Here is a 24998-nt window from a genome sequence, read left to right as displayed (position 1 = left end):
AGTCGTTGATAACGTTGATTCTTCAATTATTGTGATTTGAGTAGTCGTTACCCCTGCAGAAGAAGTATCAATTGTTGAAGACGTTTGACTTGTTACTTCTTCTGACGTTGTTGGCTGACTGGTTGTTGTCTCAAAAGAAGTGACAGCATTGGTTGTGTTGATATCAGTTGTTGTATCTGCTGTAGTAGAGGCCAGAGAAGTAATTGTACCAGTAGAAGTTGTTGATGATGTTGATTCTTCAGTAGTTGTGATATGATTAGTCGTTACCCCTGCAGAAGTAGTATCATCTGTTGAATACGTTTCAGTTGTTGCTTCTTCTGATGTTGTTGGCTGACTGGTTGTTGTCTCGGAAGAAGTGACAGCATTTGTGGTGTCAATATCAGTTGTTGTATCTGCTGTAGTAGAGGCCAGAGAAGTATTTGTTCAGTAGAAGTCGTTGATGATGTTGATTCTTCAGTAGTTGTGATTTGAGTAGTCGATGGCGCTGCTGAAGTAGTATCATCTGTTGAAGACGTTTCAGTTGTTGCTTCTTCTGACGTTGTTGGCTGACTGGTTGTTGTGTCAAAAGAAGTGACAGCATTTGTGGTGTCAATATCAGTTGTTGTATCTGCTGTAGCAGAGGCCAGAGAAGTCATTGTACCAGTAGAAGTTGTTGATGATGTTGATTCTTCAGTAGTTGTGATTTGAGTAGTCGATGGCGCTGCTAAAGAAGTATCATCTCTTGAAGACATTTCAATTGTTCCTTCTTCTGACGTTGTTGGCTGACTGGTTGTTGTCTCAAAAGAAGTGACAGCATAGGTGGTGTTGATATCAGTTGTTGTATCTGCTGTAGTAGAGGATAGAGAAGTAATTGTACCAGTAAAAGTCGTTGATGACGTTGATTCTTCAGTAGTTGTGATATGAGTAGTCATTACCCCTTCTAAAGAAGTATCAACTGTTGAAGACGTTTCAGTTGTTGCTTCTTCTGACATTGTTGGCTGACTAGTTGCTGTCTCAAAAGAAGTGACAGCATTTGTGGTGTCAATATCAGATGTTGTATCTGCTGTAGTAGAGGCCGGAAAAGTAATTGTACCAGTAGAAGTCGTTGATGATGTTGATTCTTCAGTAATTGTGATTTGAGTAGTCGTTACCCCTGCAGAAGTAGTAGCATCTGTTGAATACGTTTCAGTTGTTGTTTCAACTGACGTTGTTGGCTGACTGGTTGTTTCCTCGGAAGAGGTAAATGTATGAGTAGTGTAGAGATCAGTTGTTGTATCTCCTGTAGTAGAGGATAGAGAAGTAATTGTACCAGTAGAAGTCGTTGATGACATTGATTCTTCAGTAATTGTGCTTTGAGTAGTCGTTACCCCTGCTGAAGTAGTATCATCTGTTGAAGACGTTTCAGTTGTTGCTTCTTCTGACGTTGTTGGCTGACTGGTTGCTACCTTGGAAGAGGTGAAAGCATTAGTAGTGTAGAGATCAGTTGTTGTATCTGCTGTAGTAGAGGACAGAGAAGTACTTGTACCAGTAAAAGTCGTTGATGATGTTGATTCTTCAGTAGTTGTGATATGATTAGTCGTTACCCCTAGAGAAGTACTATCATCTGTTGAGTACGTTTCAGTTGTTGCTTCTTCTGACGTTGTTGGCTGACTGGTTGTTGTCTCAAAAGAAATGACAGCATTGGTGGTGTCGATATCAGTTGTTGTATCTGCTGTAGTAAAGTCCAGAGAAGTAATTTTACCAGTAGAAGTTTTGATGATGTTGATTCTTCAGTAGTTGTGATATGATTAGTCGTTACCCCTGCAGAAGTAGTATCATCTGTTGAATACATTTCAGTTGTTGCTTCTTCTGACATTGTTGGCTGACTGGTTATTGTGTCAAAAGAAGTGACAGCATTGGTGGTGTTGATATCAGTTGTTGTATCTGCTGTAGTATAGGCCAGAGAAGTATTTGTACCAGTAGAAGTCGTTGATGATGTTGATTCTTCAGTAGTTGTGATTTGAGTAGTGGGTGAGGCTGCTGAAGTAGTATCATCTGTTGAAGACTTTTCAGTTGTTTCTTCTTTTGACGTTGTTGGCTTACTGGTTGTTGTCTCAAACGAAGTGACAGCATTGGTGGTGTTGATATCAGTTGTTGTAAATGCTGTAGTAGGGTTCAGAGATTTAATTGTACCAGTAGAAGTCGTTGATAACGTTGATTCTTCAATTATTGTGATTTGAGTAGTCGTTACCCCTGCAGAAGAAGTATCAATTGTTGAAGACGTTTGACTTGTTACTTCTTCTGACGTTGTTGGCTTACTGGTTGTTGTCTCAAAAGAAGTGACAGCATTGGTTGTGTTGATGTCAGTCGTTGTATATGCTGTAGTAGAGGCCAGAGAAGTAATTGTACCAGTAGAAGTTGTTGATGATGTTGATTCTTCAGTAGTTGTGATATGATTAGTCATTACCCTGCAGAAGTAGTATCATCTGTTGAATACGTTTCAGTTGTTGCTTCTTCTGACGTTGTTGGCTGACTGGTTGTTGTCTCAAAAGAAGTGACAGTGTTGGTGGTGTCAATATCAGTTGTTGTATCTGCTGTAGTAGAGGCCAGAGAAGTCATTGTACCAGTAGAAGTCGTTGATGATGTTGATTCTTCAGTATTGTGATTTTAGTAGTTGTTACCCCTGCAGAAGTAGTAGCATCTGTTGAATACGTTTCAGGTGTTTCTTCTTCTGACGTTGTTGGCTGACTGGTTGTTGTGTCAAAAGAAGTGACAGTGTTGGTGGTGTCAATATCAGTTGTTGTATCAGCTGTAGTAGAGGACAGAGAAGTAATTGTACCAGCAGAAGTTGTTGATGACGTTGATCCTTCAGTAATTGTGATTTGAGTAGTTGTTACCCCTGCAGAAGTAGTAGCATCTGTTGAATATGTTTCAGTTGTTGCTTCTACTGACGTTGTTGGCTGACTGGTTGTTGTCTCAAAAGAAGAGACAGTGTTGGTGGTGTCGATATCAGCTGTTGTATCTGCTGTAGCAGAGGCCAGAGAAGTAATTGTACCAGTAGAAGTTGTTGATGATGTTGATTCTTCAGTAGTTGTGATTTGAGTAGTCGATGGCGCTGCTAAAGAAGTATCATCTCTTGAAGACATTTCAATTGTTCCTTCTTCTGACGTTGTTGGCTGACTGGTTGTTGTCTCAAAAGAAGTGACAGCATAGGTGGTGTTGATATCAGTTGTTGTATCTGCTGTAGTAGAGGCCGGAGAAGTAATTGTACCAGTAAAAGTCGTTGATGACGTTGATTCTTCAGTAGTTGTGATATGAGTAGTCATTATCCCTTCAGAAGAAGTATCCACTGTTGAAGACGTTTCAGTTGTTGATTCTTCTGACATTGTTCGCTTACTAGTTGCTGTCTCAAAAGAAGTGACAGCATTTGCGGTGTCAATATCACGTGTTGTATCTGCTGTAGTAGAGGCCGGAAAGTAATTGTACCAGTAGAAGTTGTTGATGATGTTGATTCTTCAGTAATTGTGATTTGAGTAGTCGTTACCCCTGCAGAAGAAGTAGCATCTGTTGAATACGTTTCAGTTGTTGTTTCAACTGACGTTGTTGGCTGACTGGTTGTTACATTGGAAGAGGTGAAAGCATGAGTAGTGTAGAGATCAGTTGTTGTATCTGCTGTAGTAGAGGATAGAGAAGTAATTGTACCAGTAGAAGTTGTTGACGACATTGATTCTTCAGTAATTGTGATTTGAGTAGTCGTTACCCCTGCTGAAGTAGTATCATCTGTTGAAGACGTTTCAGTTGTTGCTTCTTCTGACGTTGTTGGCTGACTGGTTGTTGCCTTGGAAGAGGTGAAGCATTAGTAGTGTAGAGATCAGTTGTTGTATCTGCTGTAGTAGAGGACAGAGAAGTACTTGTACCAGTAGAAGTTGTTGATGATGTTGATTCTTCAGTAGTTGTGATATGATTAGTCGTTACCCTAGAGAAGTAGTATAATCTGTTGAATACGTTTCAGTTGTTGCTTCTTCTGACGTTGTTGGCTGACTGGTTGTTGTGTCAAAAGAAGTGACAGCATTTGTGGTGTCAATATCAGTTGTTGTATCTGCTGTAGTAGAGGACAGAGAAGTCATTGTACCAGTAGAAGTCGTTGATGATGTTGATTCTTCAGTATTTGTGATTTTAGTAGTTGTTACCCCTGCAGAAGTAGTAGCATCTGTTGAATACGTTTCAGTTGTTGCTTCTTCTGACGTTGTTGGCTGACTGGTTGTTACCTTGGAAGAGGTGAAAGAATTAGTAGTGTAGAGATCAGTTGTTGTATCTGCTGTAGTAGAGGACAGAGAAGTACTTGTACCAGTAGAAGTCGTTGATGATGTTGATTCTTCAGTAGTTGTGATAAGATTAGTCGTTACCCCTATAGAAGCAGTATCATCTGTTGAATACGTTTCAGTTGTTGCTTCTTCTGATGTTGTTAGCTGACTGGTTATTGTCTTAAAAGAAGTGACAGCATTTGTGGTGTCAATATCAGGTGTTGTATCGCTGTAGTAGAGGCCGGAAAAGTAATTGTACCAGTGGAAGTTGTTGATGACGTTGATTCTTCAGTAATTGTGATTTGAGTAGTCGTTACCCCTGCAGAAGAAGTAGCACCTGTTGAATACGTTGCAGTTGTTGTTTCAACTGACAATGTTGGCTGACTGGTTGTTGTCTCAAAAGAAGTGACAGTGTTGGTGGTGTCGATATCAGTTGTTGTATCTGCTGTAGTACAGGCCAGAGAAGTAATTGTACCAGTAGAAGTTGTTGATGATGTTGATTCTTCAGTAGTTGTGATATGATTAGTCGTTACCCCTAGAGAAGTAGTATCATCTGTTGAATACGTTTCAGTTGTTGCTTCTTCTGACGTTGTTGGCTGACTGGTTGTTGTCTCAAAAGAAGTGACAGCATTGTGGTGTCAGAGATCAGTTGTTGTATCTGCTGTAGTAGGGTCCAGAGATTTAATTGTACCAGTAGAAGTCGTTGATGATGTTGATTCTTCAGTAGTTGTGATTTGAGTAGTCGATGGCGCTGCTGAAATAGTATCATCTGTTGAAGACGTTTCACTTGTTGCTTCTTCTGACGTTGTTGGCTGACTGGTGTTGTCTCAAAAGAAGTGACAGCATTGGTGGTGTCGATATCAGTTGTTGTATCTGCTGTAGTAGAGGACCAGAGAAGTAATTGTACCAGTAGAAGTCGTTGATGACATTGATTTTTCAGTAATTGTGAGTTTGAGTAGTCGTTACCCCTGCAGAAGTAGTATCATCTGTTGAATAGTTTCACTTGTTGCTTTTTCTGACGTTGTTGGCTGAATGGTTGTTGTCTCAAAAGAAGTGACAATGTAGGTGGTGTCGATGTCAGTTGTTGTATCTGCTGTAGTAGAGGCCAGAGAAGTAATTGTACCAGTAGAAGTTGTTGATGATGTTGATTCTTCAGTAGTTGTGATATGATTAGTCGTTACCCCTGCAGAAGTAGTATCATCTGTTGAATACGTTTCAGTTGTTGCTTCTTCTGACGTTGTTGGCTGACTGGTTGTTGTCTCAAAAGAAGTGACAGCATTGGTGGTGTCGATATCAGTTGTTGTATCTGCTGTAGTAGAGGCCAGAGAAGTAATTGTACCAGTAGAAGTCGTTGATGACGTTGATTCTTCAGTAATTGTGATTTGAGTAGTTGTTACCCCAGCAGAAGTAGTAGCATCTGTTGAATACGTTTCAGTTGTTGCTTCTTCTGACGTTGTTGGCTGACTGGTTGTTACCTCGGAAGAGGTGAAAGCATTAGTAGTGTAGAGATCAGTTGTAGTATCTGCTGTTGTAGAGGACAGAGAAGTAATTGTACCAGTAAAAGTCGTTGATGATGTTGATTCTTCAGTAGTTGTGATATGAGAAGTCGTTACCCCTTCAGAGGAAGTATCAACTGTTGAAGACGTTTCAGTTGTTGCTTCTTCTGACGTTGTTGGCTGACTGGTTGTTGTCTCAAAAGAAGTGACAGCGTTGGTGGTGTCGATATCAGTTGTTGTACCTGCTGTAGTAGAGGCCAGAGAAGTAATTGTACCAGTAGAAGCTGTTGATGATGTCGATGTTGATTCTTCAGTAGTTGTGATATGATTAGTCGTTACCCCTGCAGAAGTAGTATCATCTGTTGAATACGTTTCAGTATTTGCTTCTTCTGACGTCGTTGGCTGACTGGTTATTGTCTTAAAAGAAGTGACAGCATTGGTGGTGTTGATATCAGTTGTTGTATCTGCTGTAGTAGAGGCCAGGGAAGTATTTGTTCCAGTAGAAGTCGTTGATGATGTTGATTCTTCAGTAGTTGTGATACGATTAGTTGTTACCCCTGCAGAAGTAGTATCATCTGTTGAATACGTTTCAGTTGTTGCTTCTTCTGACGTTGTTGGCTGACTGGTTATTGTCTCAAAAGAAGTAACAGCATTGGTGGTGTCGATATCAGTTGTTGTATCTGCTGTAGTAGAGGACAGAGAAGTAATTGTACCAGTAAAAGTCATTGATGATGTTGATTCTTCAGTAGTTGTGATATGAGAAGTCGTTACCCCTTCAGAGGAAGTATCAACTGTTGAAGACGTTTCAGTTGTTGCTTCTTCTGACGTTGTTGGCTGACTGGTTGTTGTCTCAAAAGAAGTAACAGCATTGGTGGTGTCGATATCAGTTGTTGTACCTGCTGTAGTAGACGCCAGAGAAGTAATTGTACCAGTAAAAGTCGTTGATGATGTTGATTCTTCAGTAGTTGTGATATGAGAAGTCATTACCCCTTCAGAGGAAGTATCAACTGTTAAAGATGTTTCACTAGTTGCTTCTTCTGACGTTGTTGGCTGACTGGTTTTGTCTCAAAAGAAGTAACAGCATTGGTGGTGTCGATATCAGTTGTTGTATCTGCTGTAGTAGAGGCCAGAGAAGTAATTGTACCAGTAGAAGTTGTTGATGATGTTGATTCTTCAGTAGTTGTGATATGATTAGTCGTTACCCCTGCAGAAGTAGTATCATCTGTTGAATACGTTTCAGTTGTTGCTTCTTCTGACGTTGTTGGCTGACTGGTTATTGTCTCAAAAGAAGTGACAGCATTGGTGGTGTTGATATCAGTTGTTGTATCTGCTGTAGTAGAGGCCAGAGAAGTAATTCTACCAGTAGAAGTCGTTGATGATGTTGATTCTTCAGTAGTTGTGATATGATTAGTCGTTACCCCTGCAGAAGTAGTATCATCTGTTGAATACGTTTCAGTTGTTGCTTCTTCTGACGTTGTTGGCTGACTGGTTATTGTCTCAAAAGAAGTGACAGGATTGGTGGTGTTGATATCAGTTGTTGTATCTGCTGTAGTATAGGCCAGAGAAGTATTTGTACCAGTAGAAGTTGTTGATGATGTTGATTCTTCAGTAGTTGTGATTTGAGTAGTCGATGGCGCTGCTGAAGTAGTATCATCTGTTGAAGACGTTTCAGTTGTTGCTTCTTCTGATGTTGTGTGCTGACTGGTTGATACCGCGTAAGAGGTGAAAGCATTAGTAGTGTAGAGATCAGTTGTTGTATCTGCTGTAGTAGACGCCAGAGGAGTAATTGTGCCAGTAGAAGTTGTTGATGACGTTGATTCTTCAGTAATTGTGATTTGAGTAGTCATTACCCTGCAGAAGTAGTAGCAGTCTGTTGAATGCGTTTCAGTTGTTGCTTTCAACTGACATGTTGGCTGACTGGTTGTTGTCTCAAACAAAGTGACAGTGTTGGTGGTGTCGATATCAGTTGTTGTATCTGCTGTAGTAGAGGCCAGAGAAGTAATTGTACCAGTAGTAGTTGTTGATGATGTTGATTCTTCAGTAGTTGTGATATGATTAGTCGTTACCCCTAGAGAAGTAGTATCAATCTGTTGAATACGTTTCAGTTGTTGCTTCTTCTGACGTTGTTGGCTGACTGGTTGTTGTTTCTCAAAAGAAGTGAAAGCATTGGTGGTGTAGAGATCAGTTGTTGTATCTGCTGTAGTAGAGGTCCAGAGAATTAATTGTACCAGTAGAAGTCGTTGATGATGTTGATTCTTCAGTAGTTGTGATATGAGAAGTCATTACCCCTCAGAGGAAGTATCAACTGTTGAAGATGTTTCAGTAGTTGCTTCTTCTGACGTTGTTGGCTGACTGGTTGTTGTCTCAAAAGAAGTAACAGCATTGGTGGTGTCGATATCAGTTGTTGTACCTGCTGTAGTAGAGGCCAGAGAAGTAATTGTACCAGTAAAAGTCGTTGATGATGTTGATTCTTCAGTAGTTGTGATATGAGAAGTCATTACCCCTTCAGAGGAAGTATCAATTGTTAAAGATGTTTCAGTAGTTGCTTCTTCTGACGTTGTTGGCTGACTGGTTGTTGTCTCAAAAGAAGTAACAGCATTGGTGGTGTCGATATCAGTTGTTGTATCTGCTGTAGTAGAGGCCAGAGAAGTAATTGTACCAGTAGAAGTTGTTGTGATGTGATGTGATTCTTCAGTAGTTGTGATTTGAGTAGTCGTTACCCCTGCAGAAGTAGTATCATCTGTTGAATACGTTTCAGTTGTTGCTTCTTCTGACGTTGTTGGCTGACTGGTTGTTGTCTCAAAAGAAGTGACAGCATTGGTGGTGTCGATATCAGTTGTTGTATCTGCTGTAGTAGAGGACAGAGAAGTAATTGTACCAGTAAAAGTCGTTGATGATGTTGATTCTTCAGTAGTTGTGATATGAGAAGTCGTTACCCCTTCAGAGGAAGTATCAACTGTTGAAGACGTTTCAGTTGTTGCTTCTTCTGACGTTGTTGGCTGACTGGTTGTTGTCTCAAAAGAAGTAACAGCATTGGTGGTGTCGATATCAGTTGTTGTACCTGCTGTAGTAGACGCCAGAGAAGTAATTGTACCAGTAAAGTCGTTGATGATGTTGATTCTTCAGTAGTTGTGATATGAGAAGTCATTACCCCTTCAGAGGAAGTATCAACTGTTAAAGATGTTTCAGTAGTTGCTTCTTCTGACGTTGTTGGCTGACTGGTTGTTGTCTCAAAAGAAGTGACAGCGTTGGTGGTGTCGATATCAGTTGTTGTATCTGCTGTAGTAGAGGCCAGAGAAGTAATTGTACCAGTAGAAGTTGTGTGATGATGTTGATTCTTCAGTAGTTGTGATATGATTAGTCGTTACCCCTGCAGAAGTAGTATCATCTGTTGAATACGTTACAGTTGTTGCTTCTTCTGACGTCGTTGGCTGATGGTTATTGTCTTAAAAGAAGTGACAGCATTGGTGGTGTTGATATCAGTTGTTGTATCTGCTGTAGTAGAGGCCAGGGAAGTATTTGTTCCAGTAGAAGTCGTTGATGAGTTGATTCTTCAGTAGTTGTGATATGATTAGTCGTTACCCCTGCAGAAGTAGTATCATCTGTTGAATACGTTTCAGTTGTTGCTTCTTCTGACGTTGTTGGCTGACTGGTTATTGTCTTAAAAGAAGTGACAGCATTGGTGGGTGTGATATCAGTTGTTGTATCTGCTGTAGTAGAGGCCAGAGAAGTATTTGTTCCAGTAGAAGTCGTTGATGGTGTTGATTCTTCAGTAGTTGTGATTTGAATAGTCGATGGCGCTGCTGAAGTAGTATCATCTGTTGAAGACGTTTCAATTGTTGCTTCTTCTGATATTGTGTGCTGACTGGTTGATACCGCGTAAGAGGTGAAAGCATTAGTAGTGTAGAGATCGGTTGTTGTATCTGCTGTAGTAGAGGCCAGAGAAGTAATTCTGGCAGTAGAAGTTGTTGATGACGTTGATTCTTCAGTAATTGTGATTTGAGTAGTCATTACCCATGCAAAAGTAGTAGCGTCTGTTGAATGCGTTTCAGTTGTTGTTTCAACTGACAATGTTGGCTGACTGGTTGTTGTCTCAAACAAAGTGACAGTGTTGGTGGTGTCGATATCAGTTGTTGTATCTGCTGTAGTACAGGCCAGAGAAGTAATTGTACCAGTAGAGTTGTTGATGATGTTGATTCTTCAGTAGTTGTGATATGATTAGTCGTTACCCCTAGAGAAGTAGTATAATCTGTTGAATACGTTTCAATTGTTGCTTCTTCTGACGTTGTTGGCTGACTGGTTGTTGCCTCAGAAGAGGTGACAGCATTGGTGGTGTAGAGATCAGTTGTTGCATCTGCTGTAGTAGGGTCCAGAGATTTAATTGTACCAGTAGAAGTCGTTGATGATGTTGATTCTTCAGTAGTTGTGATTTGAGTAGTCGATGGCGCTGCTGAAGTAGTATCATCTGTTGAAGACGTTTCAGTTGTTGCTTCTTCTGACGTTGTTGGCTGACTGGTTGTTGTCTCAAAAGAAGTGATAGCATTGGTGGTGTCGATATCAGTTGTTGTATCTGCTGTAGTAGAGACCAGAGAAGTAATTGTACCAGTAAAGTCGTTGATGATGTTGATTCTTCAGTAGTTGTGATATGAGAAGTCATTACCCCTTCAGAGGAAGTATCAACTGTTGAAGATGTTTCAGTAGTTGCTTCTTCTGACGTTGTTGGCTGACTGGTTGTTGACTCAAAAGAAGTAACAGCATTGGTGGTGTAGATATCAGTTGTTGTATCTGCTGTAGTAGAGGCCAGAGAAGTAATTGTACCAGTAGAAGTCGTTGATGATGTTGATTCTTCAGTAGTTGTGATTTGAGTAGTCGTTACCCCTGCATAAGTAGTAGCATCCGTTGAATACGTTTCAGTTGTTGTTTCAACTGACGTTGTTGGCTGACTGGTTGTTACCTCGGAAGAGGTGAAGCATTAGTAGTGTAGAGATCAGTTGTTGTATCTGCTGTAGTAGAGGATAGAGAAGTACTTGTACCAGTAGAAGTTGTTGATGATGTTGATTCTTCAGTAGTTGTGATATGAGAAGTCGTTACCCCTTCAGAGGAAGTATCAACTGTTGAAGACGTTTCAGTTGTTGCTTCTTCTGACGTTGTTGGCTGACTGGTTGTTGTCTCAAAAGAAGTGACAGCATTGGTGGTGTCGATATCAGTTGTTGTATCTGCTGTAGTAGAGGCCAGAGAAGTAATTGTACCAGTAGAAGTTGTTGATGATGTTGATTCTTCAGTAGTTGTGATATGATTAGTCGTTACCCCTGCAGAAGTAGTATCATCTGTTGAATACGTTTCAGTTGTTGCTTCTTCTGACGTTGTTGGCTGACTGGTTATTGTCTCAAAAGAAGTGACAGCATTGGTGGTGTCTGATATCAGTTGTTGTATCTGCTGTAGTAGAGGCCAGAGAAGTATTTGTTCCAGTAGAAGTTGTTGATGATGTTGATTCTTCAGTAGTTGTGATATGATTAGTCGTTACCCCTAGAGAAGTAGTATCATCTGTTGAATACGTTTCAGTTGTTGCTTCTTCTGACGTTGTTGGCTGACTGGTTGTTGTCTCAAAGAAGTGACAGCATTGGTGGTGTCGATATCAGTTGTTGTATCTGCTGTAGTAGGGTCCAGAGATTAATTGTACCAGTAGAAGTCGTGATGATGTTGATTCTTCAGTAGTTGTGATTTGAGTAGTCGATGGCGCTGCTGAAGTAGTATCATCTGTTGAAGACGTTTCAGTTGTTGCTTCTTCTGACATTGTTGGCTGACTGGTTGTTGTCTCAAAAGAAGTGACAGCATTGGTGGTGTCGATATCAGTTGTTGTATCTGCTGTAGTAGAGGCCAGAGAAGTAATTGTACCAGTAGAAGTTGTTGATGATGTTGATTCTTCAGTAGTTGTGATTTGAGTAGTCGATGGCGCTGCTGAAGTAGTATCATCTGTTGAAGACGTTTCAGTTGTTGCTTCTTCTGACGTTGTTGGCTGACTGGTTGTTGTCTCAAAAGAAGTGACAGCATTGGTGGTGTTGATATCAGTTGTTGTATCTGCTGTAGTAGAGGCCAGAGAAGTAATTGTACCAGTAGAAGTTGTTGATGATGTTGATTCTTCAGTAGTTGTGATATGATTAGTCGTTACCCCTGCAGAAGTAGTATCATCTGTTGAATACGTTTCAGTTGTTGCTTCTTCTGACGTTGTTGGCTGACTGGTTGTTGTCTCAAAGAAGTGACAGCATTGGTGGTGTCGATATCAGTTGTTGTATCTGCTGTAGTAGAGGCCAGAGAAGTAATTGTACCAGTAGAAGTTGTTGATGATGTTGATTCTTCAGTAGTTGTGATTTGAGTAGTCGATGGCGCTGCTGAAGTAGTATCATCTGTTGAAGACGTTTCAGTTGTTGCTTCTTCTGACATTGTTTGCTGACTGGTTGCTGTCTCAAAATAAGTGACAGCATTTTTGGTGTCAATATCAGTTGTTGTATCTGCTGTAGTAGAGGCCAGAGAAGTAATTGTACCAGTAGAAGTCGTTGATGACGTTGATTCTTCAGTAGTTGTGATTTGAGTAGTCGATGGTGCTGCTGAAGTAGTATCATTTGTTGAAGACGTTTCAGTTGTTGCTTCTTCTGACGTTGTTGGCTGACTGGTTGTTGCCTCAGAAGAAGTGACAGCATTGGTGGTGTAGAGATCAGTTGTTGCATCTGCTGAAGTAGAGGCCAGAGAAGTAATTGTATCAGTAGAAGTCATTGATGACGTTGATTCTTCAGTAGTTGTGATTTGAGTAGTCGTTACCCCTGCAGAAGTAGTATCATCTGTTGAATACGTTTCAGTTGTTGCTTCTTCTGACGTTGTTGGCTGACTGGTTGTTGTCTCAAAAGAAGTGACAGTGTTGGTGGTGTCGATATCAGTTGTTGTATCTGCTGTAGTAGAGGCCAGAGAAGTAATTGTACCAGTAGAAGTCGTTGATGACGTTGATTCTTCAGTAGTTTTGATATGAGTAGTCGTTACCCCTTCAGAAGAAGTATCAACTGTTGAAGACGTTTCAGTTGTTGCTTCTTCTGACGTTGTTGGCTGACTGGTTGTTGTCTCAAAAGAAGTGACAGCATTGGTGGTGTCGATATCAGTTGTTGTATCTGCTGTAGTAGAGGCCAGAGAAGTAATTGTACCAGTAGAAGTCGTTGATGACGTTGATTCTTCAGTAGTTGTGATTTGAGTAGTCGATGGCGCTGCTGAAGTAGTATCATCTGTTGAAGACGTTTCAATTGTTCCTTCTGCTGACGTTGTTGGTTGACTGGTTGTTGTCTCAAAAGAAGTGACAGCATTGGTGGTGTTGATATCAGTTGTTGTATCTGCTGTAGTAGAGGCCAGAGATTAATTGTACCAGTAGAAGTCGTTGATGACGTTGATTCTTCAATAGTTGTGATATGAGTAGTCGTTACCCCTTCAGAAGAAGTATCAACTGTTGAAGACGTTTCAGTTGTTGCTTCTTCTGACGTTGTGGCTGATTGGTTTTGTCTCAAAAGAAGTGACAGCATTGGTGGTAGTGATATCAGTTGTTGTATCTGCTGTAGTAGAGGCCAGAGATTTAATTGTACCAGTAGAAGTTGTTGATGACGTTGATTCTTCAGTAGTTGTGATTTGAGTAGTCAGTTACTCTCTTCAGAAGAAGTATCAACTGTTGAAGACGTTTCAGTTGTTGCTTCTTCTGACGTTGTTGGCTGACTGGTTGTTGTGTCAAAAAAAGTGACAGCATTTGTAGTGTCAATATCAGTTGTTGTATCTGCTGTAGTAGAGGCCAGAGAAGTAATTGTACCAGTAGAAGTCGTGATGGATGTTGATTCTTCAGTAGTTGTGATTTGAGTAGTCGATGGCGCTGCTGAAGTAGTATCATCTGTTGAAGACGTTTCAATTGTTGCTTCTTCTGACGTTGTTGGTTGACTAGTTGTTGTCTCAAAAGAAGTGACAGCATTTGTGGTGTCAATATCAGGTGTTGTATCTGCTGTAGTAGAGGCCGGAGAAGTAATTGTACCAGTAGAAGTCGTTGATGATGTTGATTCTTCAGTAGTTGTGATTTGAGTAGTCGATGGCGCTGCTGAAGTAGTATCATCTGTTGAAGACGTTTCAGTTGTTGCTTCTTCTGACGTTGTTGGCTGACTGGTTGTTGCCTCAGAAGAGGTGACAGAATTAGTGGTGTAGATATCAGTTGTTGTATCTGTGTAGTAGAGGCCAGGAGAAGTAATTGTACCAGTAGAAGTTGTTGATGATGTTGATTCTTCAGTAGTTGTGATATGAGTAGTCCTTACCCTGCAGAAGTAGTATCATCTGTTGAAGACGTTTCAGTTGTTGCTTCTTCTGACGTTTTTGGCTGACTAGTGTTGTCTCAAAAGAAGTGACAGCATTGTGGTGTCAATATCAGTTGTTGTATCTGCTGTAGTAGAGGCCGGAGAAGTAATTGTACCAGTAGAAGTCGTTGATGATGTTGATTCTTCAGTAGTTGTGATATGATTAGTCGTTACCCTGCAGAAGTAGTATCATCTGTTGAATACGTTTCAGTTGTTGCTTCTTCTGACATTGTTGCTGACTAGATGCTGTCTCAAAAGAAGTGACAGCATTTGTGTGTTGATATCAGTTGTTGTATCTGCTGTAGTAGAGGCCGGAGAAGTAATTGTACCAGTAGAAGTCGTTGATGATGTTGATTCTTCAGTAGTTGTGATTTGAGTAGTCGATGGCGCTGCTGATGTAGTATCATCTGTTGAAGACTTTTCAGTTGTTGCTTCTTCTGACGTTGTTGGCTGACTGGTGTTGTGTCAAAAGAAGTGACAGCATTTGTGGTGTTGATATCAGTTGTTGTATCTGCTGTAGTAGAGGCCAGAGATTTAATTGTACCAGTAGAAGTCGTTGATGACGTTGATTCTTCAGTAGTTGTGATATGAGTAGTCGTTACCCCTTCAGAAGAAGTATCAACTGTTGAAGACGTTTCAGTTGTTGCTTCTTCTGACGTTGTTGGCTGATTGGTTGTTGTGTCAAAAGAAGTGACAGCATTTGTGGTGTCAATATCAGTTGTTGTATCTGCTGTAGTAGAGGCCGGAGAAGTAATTGTACCAGTAGAAGTCGTTGATGATGTTAAATCTTCAGTAGTTGTCATTTGAGTAGTCGATGGCGCTGCTGAAGTAGTATCATCTATTGAAGACGTTTCAGTTGTTGCTTCTTCTGACGTTGTGTGCTGACTGGTTATTACCTCGGAAGAGGTGAAAGCATTAGTAGTGTAGAGATCAGTTGTTGTATCTGCTGTAGTAGAGGCCAGAGAAGTAATTCTACCAGTAGAAGTTGTTGATGACGTTGATTCTTCAGTAGTTGTGATTTGAGTAGTCGATACCCCTGCAGAAGTAGTAGCATCTGTTGAATACGTTTCAGTTGTTGCTTCTTCTGACGTTGTTGGCTGACTGGTTGTTGTCTCAAAAGAAGTGACAGCATTGTGGTGTTGATATCAGTTGTTGTATCTGCTGTAGTAGAGGCCAGAGAAGTAATTGTACCAGTAGAAGTTGTTGATGATGTTGATTCTTCAGTAGTTGTGATATGATTAGTCGTTACCCCTGCAGAAGTAGTATCATCTGTTGAATACGTTTCAGTTGTTGCTTCTTCTGACGTTGTTGGCTGACTGGTTGTTGTCTCAAAAGAAGTGACAGCATTGGTGGTGTCGATATCAGTTGTTGTATCTGCTGTAGTAGAGGCCGGAGAAGTAATTGTACCAGTAGAAGTTGTTGATGATGTTAATTCTTCAGTAGTTGTGATTTGAGTAGTCGATGGCGCTGCTGATGTAGTATCATCTGTTGAAGACTTTTCAGTTGTTACTTCTTCTGACGTTGTTGGCTGACTGGATTCTGTCTCAAAAGAAGTGACAGCATTTGTGGTGTTGATATCAGTTGTTGTATCTGCTGTAGTAGAGGCCAGAGAATTAATTGTACCAGTAGAAGTCGTTGATGACGTTGATTCTTCAGTAGTTTTGATATGAGTAGTCGTTACCCCTGCAGAAGTAGTATCATCTGTTGAATACGTTTCAGTTGTTGTTTCTTCTGACGTTGTTGGCTGACTGGTTGTTGTCTCAAAAGAAGTGACAGCATTGGTGGTGTCGATATCAGTTGTTGTATCTGCTGTAGTAGAGGCCGGAGAAGTAATTGTACCAGTAGAAGTTGTTGATGATGTTAAATTCTTCAGTAGTTGTGATTTGAGTAGTCGATGGCGCTGCTGAAGTAGTATCATCTATTGAAGACGTTTCAGTTGTTGCTTCTTCTGACGTTGTGTGCTGACTGGTTATTACCTCGGAAGAGGTGAAAGCATTAGTAGTGTAGAGATCAGTTGTTGTATCTGCTGTAGTAGAGGCCAGAGAAGTAATTGTACCAGTAGAAGTTGTTGATGACGTTGATTCTTCAGTAATTGTGATTTGAGTAGTCATACCCCTGCAGAAGTAGTAGCATCTGTGAATACGTTTCCGTTGTTGCTTCTTACTGACGTTGTTGGCTGACTGGTTGTTGTCTCAAAAGAAGTGACAGCATTGGTGGTGTCGATATCAGTTGTTGTATCTGCTGTAGTAGAGGCCAGAGAAGTAATTGTACCAGTAGAAGTTGTTGATGATGTTGATTCTTCAGTAGTTGTGATATGAGTAGTCGTTACCCCTGCAGAAGTAGTAGCATCTGTTGAATACGTTTCAGTTGTTGCTTTTTCTGATACTGTTGGCTGACGGGTTGTTGTCTCAAAAGAAGCGACATTATTGGTGGTGTTGATATCAGTTGTTGTATCTGCTGTAGTAGAGGCCAGAGAAGTAATTGTACCAGTAGAAGTCGTTGATGATGTTGATTCTTCAGTAGTTGTGATTTGAGTAGTCGATGGCGCTGCTGAAGTAGTATCATCTCTTAAAGACGTTTCAATTGTTCCTTCTTCTGACGTTGTTGGCTGACTGGTTGTTGTCTCAAAAGAAGTGACAGCATTGGTGGTGTTGATATCAGTTGTTGTATCTGCTGTAGTAGAGGCCAGAGATTTAATTGTACCAGTAGAAGTCGTTGATGACGTTGATTCTTCAGTAATTGTGATTTGAGTAGTCGTTACCCCTGCAGAAGTAGTAGCATCTGTTGAATACGTTTCAGTTGTTGCTTCTACTGATGTTGTTGGCTGACAGGTTGATTTTGTTGGTGGTGTTGATATCAGTTGTTGTATCTGCTGTAGTAGAGGCCAGAGAAGTAATTGTACCAGTAGAAGTTGTTGATGATGTTGATTCTTCAGTAATTGTGATTTGAGTAGTCGTTACCCCTGCAGAAGTAGTAGCATCTGTTGAATACGTTTCAGTTGTTGCTTCTTCTGACGTTGTTGGCTGACTGGTTGTTGTCTCAAAAGAAGTGACAGTGTTGGTGGTGTCGATATCAGTTGTTGTATCTGCTGTAGTAGAGGCCAGAGAAGTAATTGTACCAGTAGAAGTTGTTGATGATGTTGATTCTTCAGTAATTGTGATTTGAGTAGTCGTTACTCCTGCAGAAGTAGTAGCATCTGTTGAAGACGTTTCAGTTGTTGCTTCTTCTGACGTTGTTGGCTGACTGTCTGTTGCCTCAGACGTAGTGGCAGCAATGGCTGAAGAGAAAGTTATAGCAGTCAGAGAAGTAATTATATCAGTAATGATCATTGATGGTGTTGATACCTCAGTTGTTGTTGGCTGTCTTGTCTGTGACTCTGTTAAAGAACATCAGCAGTTTAAGACACAGCAGTCGTCTTATATCCATTTTGTTACCATTATTTGTCTTATTACCATTTTATTTGTCTTATTACCATTTTGTTAATGTATAAATCAAGCAGGCAATATTCTGCGAAAAGAATATTACAAAAATTATTAGAAAACTCTGTGATATGCTTTGGTTTTTCTAGCAAACATGAGTGGAGCCGGTTATAAGGACGATAAGGTATATCCTATAAGTTAATATAGGGCAACCGTGATACAATAATAACTTAGACAGCGATGTTTTTTATGAGTACTTGAGGTCAATATTTTAAGGGACTTGATATTATTGGTGTTTTTGTAGAATTGTGAACAATGATGAACATTGGGTTCGCAAGGGGCATTGGTTTATTTTCCTGGCAAAGGGATTATACAAATTAAAGCCCCAATAGCTGCTAATTTTATGCATTATTTTTATGATTTTATTTTCAAACCAAAGTTGGTTTGTGTAAATCTGCTAACTGAAGGACGTGTATTGAAGTATCACTGCTCGCTGATTTGGACCATGCCTACACGTTTTAACAGGCTTAAGAATAAACGGGTGCCGCACCTATAAAATGGCGCCCTCACAGGAAAATACAAAAAACAGTATTTCCTGCACATACACATCGTGATCATACCGGAAACAAGTATGATGCCATTTACTTGAATACACAAAACAGGATGGCCAACATTTTGTTGTTGTAATTTTTATTTTCTCTGTTATATGATGAGTTTTTGAGAATGGCGGGAAATCTAAAATGACGTTAAAACATTTGAATTTACATGCCACTTTGACACTCATTGCAGCGTTATACACTTTTTCAATCTCTAATGGGCCTTATTCAAAGAAAACTCTTGGAAAACTAAGGATATTTTGAGATCGGTTTATTAAACATTTGCAGCTATTGGGGATTTAAAATGTTATATGTGATGATATTACCGTTCACATTTTTTTCACTGAATACGATTGGAACTAATTTTGAAGAATTTGATCTTTATATTTTTCAAATTTCTCGAACGTGTTGTGTGCCCCATACCTGAATGTTGCAATATTACAAATTACTCGCATAAGCAAGTGCATTGCTTAAAGAGAAAAGCAGATGAGCTTACATTTGCAGATTAAAACGACATTAGTTCACTATCCAATTATCCCATTCGTGTTAGTGATATAACCGAAATTTCGTGTTTTTAATACAATATATTAAAGGTGAGATGTGTGAAATTAAGATAAAACAACACATCCAATCATGAGCATCAATATAGCTCTTAATCTTCACTTTAGATGTCAAAGTGAATATTCATCACTGACACCTTACTAAAGCATCAAGTGAAGTTCTCATGTCCCTTCATTAAGTGTTGACTGTCTTCATTACTGTGACCAACCAAAAAGCAGTTCAAACTGGTTGCATTACTTGTTCGAAAGCGGTCAGGTCCCTCTCCCATAACCATTTCAAAACTGTCCTATTAATTTTTCTTAAAAATGGCAAAATCGATCTCAGAAAGTACCCTTTCCTAATACTTGCTTGCTTGCACTCTTTTTCTATCGCCATCTGTGGCTGGATTTTTCAAAAGGCAACTTCTTGGAATTCTTTTCCTCCAAAACTATTCCGAGACAGCCCCCCTCCCCCCTGCCGATATCAAATTGCCCATCTCTATAGCAGTTGCTTGCTGACGGGAAAACCAAAAGGCTGGTAGAAGATCTAGAGAGCTTTTCCGCATGGGCATTGGGCCGACGACGTCAACAACTTGTCGCTTGATGAGAGTAACTCTTCAAATCGCAGCGACACGGCATTTGTGATCTAATTTTCCGTTCACTCGACTTATTTGACCTCATTTATACCTCAATATGATACATTTACGTGATTATGAAACACGTCTACAGTTTATGTTTAAAGAAGCTTGTTGTCTGCTCCTGTAGAAAGACGGTCATCAGGAGTCACTTGATTAAAATCAAACTTTATCATGCTAGGAAGTAGACAAAACCGACCTCGTGTCTTTTTCCCTTTTCTAGTCGAAGTATGTTCTAGTTTGTTAAATCACTTAAGATTTATATCAATCTTTCCGTTCGCTATATTTGATTGAATTTACAACTCCTGAATATTCGCTTCATAAAAATTGAATGACGCCAAAGAAATGCGACACTTGAATTGTATGTTGAAGCTATGCGATGTAGTACCTCACCACCGTGACCCTGCCACCAAATATAAATTATGTCTGCTAGAGGTGTAATTGAATAAAAAAGTGCACACAAACAACTAAAATGAAAAAGGCTAAAGTCAAAGCTACTTACCTTGTATAAAGCCCAAAATAAGGAAAGCTATTACACCGACAATAAGACGACCCCTCATAATATCTAACGCTTGTATTATTGTTCCTCGGAGTAATAACTTACAGACATCTAATTGATTCCCCGCACAAAACACGCTGTGTATGGGCCAACAACTTTGCAACTTCTGTGCCAAGGAAATTTTCATGTGACGTGTATTCTAAACCAGTGCCCGGAATGTCAATCCCACTCAGTTTTTTCCATTGTTTGACAGATTAGCTTATCGATTTCCTTGTCATGATATTTATTGTTTTTTTCATGGCAACATTTACATCAGGTTGGCCCGGCAAATGCACAGGACAATATATACTGACAAGTTCACATAGCAAAGTCTTTGCATTTTTGACATTTTCACGTATTTTTATATTTTCTATTGGGTTGTTACTTATTCAGCGCTTACATACCCTTGGAGCTATGAGGCTCAGCCTTGGATGCCCTTGCGTGTCTTTCAATGAGTTTCAAATAATTTAGATTCTATTTATATAAAACCATTATGACATTGATTTAGTGCGAGTTGTTACGAACATACGCCCTGAAAGCAAACAAAATAGAAATATGCAATTGGGCCACAAAGGACCTGTCATAACGAGGTGACTAACTTTCAGATCGTGTAACCCATTCATCTAATAGCGGCATGTGTCGTTAGGGTTGGAGCATTTGGCATGTCAATAGTGTGAATATTGATGTAATATGATGTCATGGGTGTACGACGTTGCACGTCAATAGATTCGGCGCTAGGAATTCATATTCACCTAGATATGAGTCTAATAATGCTGTATGGAGTCAATGCAGACGTATATGAGGTGAGGCTTAAGTTTGATTCGTTGTAAGGAAGCACAGACAACAACAATAGCTATGTGGTCGTACTGTCGCCCAGGAAAGAAACAAGTTCTAAGGCCGCATTCACAAATACTTGGAGGGAGGTTGAAAGAATTCGGAGAGGGTGAATTATTTGAAAGGTAGAAGAGGGGCATTTGAACGGTTTGAACTGCCTGAAGGGAAAACAGAAAAAAATTTGTTCCTTTCATTTTAACATTATAAGATTCTTCAGTTTGGTTGGCAATTTGAAAAAACAAATATCGTCATGACATCCCAAGGCTCCAATATTAATAGTAACGAAACAAATTCTGGAGTAATTTTATAGCATAACAGTAAAATGTACTTTTATTTTATCAATTTTAAAAAGTATGGATGCTATTGGATTTTCATATGAAAACAATAGGTAGAAATTATAACAGGCGACAGAAGCTGCAACTGTTGGTATCTTCAATACTTATGATCTCTGTATGAACCGGCGCTTTTTCTTCTACTCCTTCGAGCATATATTTAAATTTCTATATCAACAAAAACAGGAGATTGTAATTTTAACAATTGAATCGCTATCCAGGCAAGTGCTGACTACATATCATATCAACTTTGACAAACCAAGTACCTCTTATTTTTAAGGACCAAAACAGGTAACTGTTTGCACACAAAAGTAGCAGCAAAATTTGCGGCTATACTCTCCCTGCCAAATTTCACCAATGCAAATAAACATCTTGTACAGGCTGTGTTCGACAAGGCCAGGAGAATACATGGATATTTCAGCAAGGTTATGAGTAAAATGTTCTTAAAGAACAGGCAATTGTTTATACTGGGTAACCAAGATGGAAATGACCAGTAGCTATTTTCTCTAAATTTGTATTCTGTATATCAACCTCATTTGCTTTGTACTTAATTTTTTTAAAATCGTGCTGAATGCTTTAAGCTTGTTAAACACAGCTTGATTATGAATATGCAGCAGTGTTATTGTAATACTGACACTTAACTTTATGGCTTGACTGAAACGCAACTGCCAGCAATATAGAGGGATCTAAAACAAATAAAAATTTCAATCATGATTCCAGCAGCGCCCCAACCAAATATTTGTGAACGCAGCTTTCCATAATGTTAAACAAGGAAATACAGCCCAAGTTTTAGTGTTTGACTTCTGAGTATCACGTGACCCGTAATGACAACGGACTAGCAATTTGTGAAAAGTTGAGCATTTGCGACGTAAATCTGGCATATTTATTTACTAAAACTTGTAAAAACAGGTGTTGTTCCTTTGAAATGTCACCAGCAACACTGAGTACCGCTGTCAGACAATGTTTATTTTTACCAATGAAGGGGGATATAGCCCATCGCAAGCCAAAGCCGCTTTTCTGCTCACTGTGAGTGGTCCATGTCGTTTACCATTGCATTTTTTAAAATCTTCATCATGTCGATTTCAAAAGAAATGCCGTACAATTTCAATATATTCTCTTCCATGTTTTCTCATTTTGCTTTCTTATCCTGGATCTGTCCGGCGCCCTCAACCGTTTGTCCATGATGTAATCATCAGTCTGTTAAACAAAACGACTTCTCTGCAATAAAGTGACTCTGAAATTGAACCATACCGTTGACAATGAACTTGTATATTCCACAAGGAAAGAGTTAGCTCAAATTACAGTTTCACATTTATGAAGTCAATAAAAATATGACTGAACAGAATAATTTATAGGGATTTTCTCCTAAATGTTGTAGTAATTTCATCCTGCTATATCGTGACGATCTTATAGGGTTACAGCGGCCAGAGTATCCCTGTCTCAGTATGCACAGTGTTAACATCTGTACTCCATTTGCATATTGGACGCGCAAAGCCTTAATCATTCAGGTCGAATGTTGTATCTGAAGATGAGAAAAGTTGTCCTTTCAACATATTCATCAGTTCGATTTATATGTTCTTTCATCTTGGGTGTATAGATTACTCGAGCGATTAATTCTATAGACTATAGTATAATGGTGAACACGAAAATATTGGGTCGTCTTCAAATTCTTTAATACAATTTTTTAATACAAAGACCACAAAAATTAGCAATTTTATAGCAAGGACCAGATATTCAAAGATCATGAAGATTTCAGATTTCGGAAACCGAATCAAATCAAGATGACCGAGATTGCGTCGTGGAACCCGATTGAGTTTGTATCAGAATAATCTGCACTCGCTCATCGGAGTGCGATGAGATAATTTGGTGGAAGTTTAATGTAATTTTAGATGCCATCGTGTACATCTGTGATAGTAGTTGGTGATTTTGTTGATAAAATTTACCGTATGAGTGTCATAGGATGAAACATGCATTGAATTAAAATGTGACGTCCTGTCGGGAAATGAATAGCACTTAATGTGTGCAATAACTGTGCGATACACGAGTACGCCGCCCTGGCGTTTCCAAGCTTTATCAGCCAGCCGATTGACCTAGAGAATGAACTTCATCTATACACCCATCCGTACCCCGTCCGTCTTCAGGACCTTGGTTGATATCCACAAAGTTATCTCTCGGGCATCATCTTTGCCTTCAGACAAGGCCCTCTGAAAGGGCGATTGAGACAACCCCGTTGATTTTTTTCTGAAATCTCAGTGTTTCACATTTTGCTTCTGTTACAGTCACCAGATTTAATAGTCTTGCTCGTTTTTCTCAATCAATCGTGTCGGTCAGTGTAGAAAGTATTAGTGATTTGATGAAAATTAGAGTCGTCATTACCATGTAACTCTCTGTATTTTCTGGTGATATTGATTTGAAAAGGGCACGGTAAATACGTGCTTTTGAGCCGGAAATAATTATAAAAGAGTCGGGTAAATGTCAATGTTACACAATATGATTCTTGTAGTCTTTCCATCGCTCCGAGGCGTGGTTCCTGTCCGTGTTCGGAACGACGTCATCGCCAGATACGTCGTTGAATGTGGATAATACGTTTTCGGCGGAGAGTTCTGGCCACTGACACTGCATAAAAACCCTATAATACTTACTGTATTAACATTGATTATTGCCTGTATTTTAGCTGAAGAGTGCATATACAGATGAATACAGTCAAGAATCCATTTTTTGTATTCAGCATTACCTGTATTCATGTGGATTCATGTGAATTCACGTGTATTATACTATAATACAGGCAAGTCATTCGTGTGAATTTATCTGAATTATTGGGTTTTCATGCAGTGTGAAACCTAAAGCGAAAAAAACCGTCTCATGTGTTATCTGCAGAGTACACTGCCTTTCAAGACATAAGGTACACATGTACATCGAGAAGGCATACAAATATAAACATCGCGAAACCTACAAAGCAAAGAAAGAAAAGCCATTGCTCACAAAAGCAATTGAAATCGACTGTCAAACTGTTTGCTGTGAATTACCAATCACTGCAATTTCTTCAGATGTACATGACAATACCTGACACACTTGTTGACACACAATATACACAGCTACCAATGTATATTAAGAAATGCATACATACATACATACATACATACATACATACATACATACATACATACATACATACATACATACATACATACATACCAATTTTTCATTTCAATCATTTATCTTATGCGTTTGCAAAGAATCGACAAACAGATTTTTGACCTTGCCTGTTATAAAAAATTGTTATCGTCTAAGTACGTACAGAAATACAATGGCTGACAATCTAACCTTGATGATCAAAACTTCGCAATTTTACGTAAGTGAGATATACTCGAACTAAAGCTATATATGCCGTATTGCAACTCGCATTACTAAGAGGTTTACTGCTCTTTAACACCTATTCAAATCAAGAAGCGGCAAAGCCTCGGAAAATAAGACTCGTATTTCAGCAGAGATTTTCCGTACGCTATTGTCGGCATCATTTCAGTTTAGATTAATGGACATCTTACATTAAAATTGCAAACATGCAGGGTTGTTTGTCATCCTAGTTCTCTCACAAAAATAATGATGTGATTTTTTTTATTTGTTTTGTTTAATTTTTGATCGTTCTGCCATGCGAAACACATTATTTCTTAATTTTTTTTCTCGAGAGAAGATCGAAAATGGTCACGTGGCTATTCTTGATCGACGCGTGCGAGGCCGTAGGCGTATGCACTCATTTGTACGAGTCTCTTTTGAGAGTTGTTGAAATTGATGACTGTACAGGGATCTTAGAATATATTATTCTTGTACGGAAAAAAATCGCGTGATTGGACAAAGTATAAAACTGTTCTTATGTAGTCCCCCAAAAAGCGAAATGTCAGCGTATTTGAATTCATTTCGCGCAGTGAACGTTTTCATAAATTAAAAGATTTTTATCCGTCCGTGCTTCCACTGAAATAGTCG

General features: G+C 39.5%; 4 protein-coding genes and 1 pseudogene across 4 annotated transcripts; all 5 read right to left on the bottom strand.

The window, feature by feature from the left end:
- Positions 1-263: 263 nt before the first annotated feature.
- Positions 264-1310, bottom strand: LOC139134231 (uncharacterized). The gene has a single exon (XM_070701145.1). The coding sequence runs from the start codon at positions 1308-1310 to the stop codon at positions 264-266; it is 1047 nt and encodes a 348-aa protein (XP_070557246.1).
- A 254-nt stretch (positions 1311-1564) lies between these two features.
- LOC139134230 (salivary glue protein Sgs-3-like) lies at positions 1565-2422 on the bottom strand. Its single transcript, XM_070701144.1, has one exon. It carries the CDS (start codon positions 2420-2422, stop codon positions 1565-1567), a length of 858 nt encoding a protein of 285 aa, XP_070557245.1.
- Positions 2423-2573: 151 nt separating this feature from the next.
- Positions 2574-3344, bottom strand: LOC139134229 (uncharacterized). The gene has a single exon (XM_070701143.1). The coding sequence runs from the start codon at positions 3342-3344 to the stop codon at positions 2574-2576; it is 771 nt and encodes a 256-aa protein (XP_070557244.1).
- Positions 3345-3714: 370 nt separating this feature from the next.
- Positions 3715-16235, bottom strand: LOC139134228 (mucin-22-like; annotated as a pseudogene).
- LOC139134227 (uncharacterized) lies at positions 16232-19873 on the bottom strand. The gene is made up of 3 exons (XM_070701140.1): positions 19816-19873; positions 17085-17401; positions 16232-16996 (listed from the first exon to the last, which is right to left on the bottom strand). Exons 1-3 carry the CDS (start codon positions 19871-19873, stop codon positions 16232-16234), a joined length of 1140 nt encoding a protein of 379 aa, XP_070557241.1.
- Positions 19874-24998: the final 5125 nt, after the last annotated feature.

Source organism: Ptychodera flava, chromosome 6 (assembly GCF_041260155.1).
Source record: "Ptychodera flava strain L36383 chromosome 6, AS_Pfla_20210202, whole genome shotgun sequence".
Taxonomy (NCBI): domain Eukaryota; kingdom Metazoa; phylum Hemichordata; class Enteropneusta; family Ptychoderidae; genus Ptychodera; species Ptychodera flava.
This window is presented reverse-complemented; position numbering and strand designations above follow the sequence as displayed.

What these genes read in the sequence shown, in the direction of transcription:
- LOC139134231 (XM_070701145.1), bottom strand. Translation starts at nt 1,310, where the DNA reads ATGTCATCAACGACTTCTACTGGTACAATTACTTCTCTATCCTCTACT.
- LOC139134230 (XM_070701144.1), bottom strand. Translation starts at nt 2,422, where the DNA reads ATGACTAATCATATCACAACTACTGAAGAATCAACATCATCAACAACT.
- LOC139134229 (XM_070701143.1), bottom strand. Translation starts at nt 3,344, where the DNA reads ATGTCAGAAGAATCAACAACTGAAACGTCTTCAACAGTGGATACTTCT.
- LOC139134227 (XM_070701140.1), bottom strand. Translation starts at nt 19,873, where the DNA reads ATGAGGGGTCGTCTTATTGTCGGTGTAATAGCTTTCCTTATTTTGGGC. An exon ending in TATTTTGGGCTTTATACAAG is followed by an intron (nt 17,402 to 19,815) that starts GTAAGTAGCTTT and finishes CTTTCTCTTCAG; the next exon opens with CCATTGCTGCCACTACGTCT. An exon ending in ATGCTACTACTTCTGCAGGG is followed by an intron (nt 16,997 to 17,084) that starts GTAACGACTACT and finishes CCTCTACTACAG; the next exon opens with CAGATACAACAACTGATATC.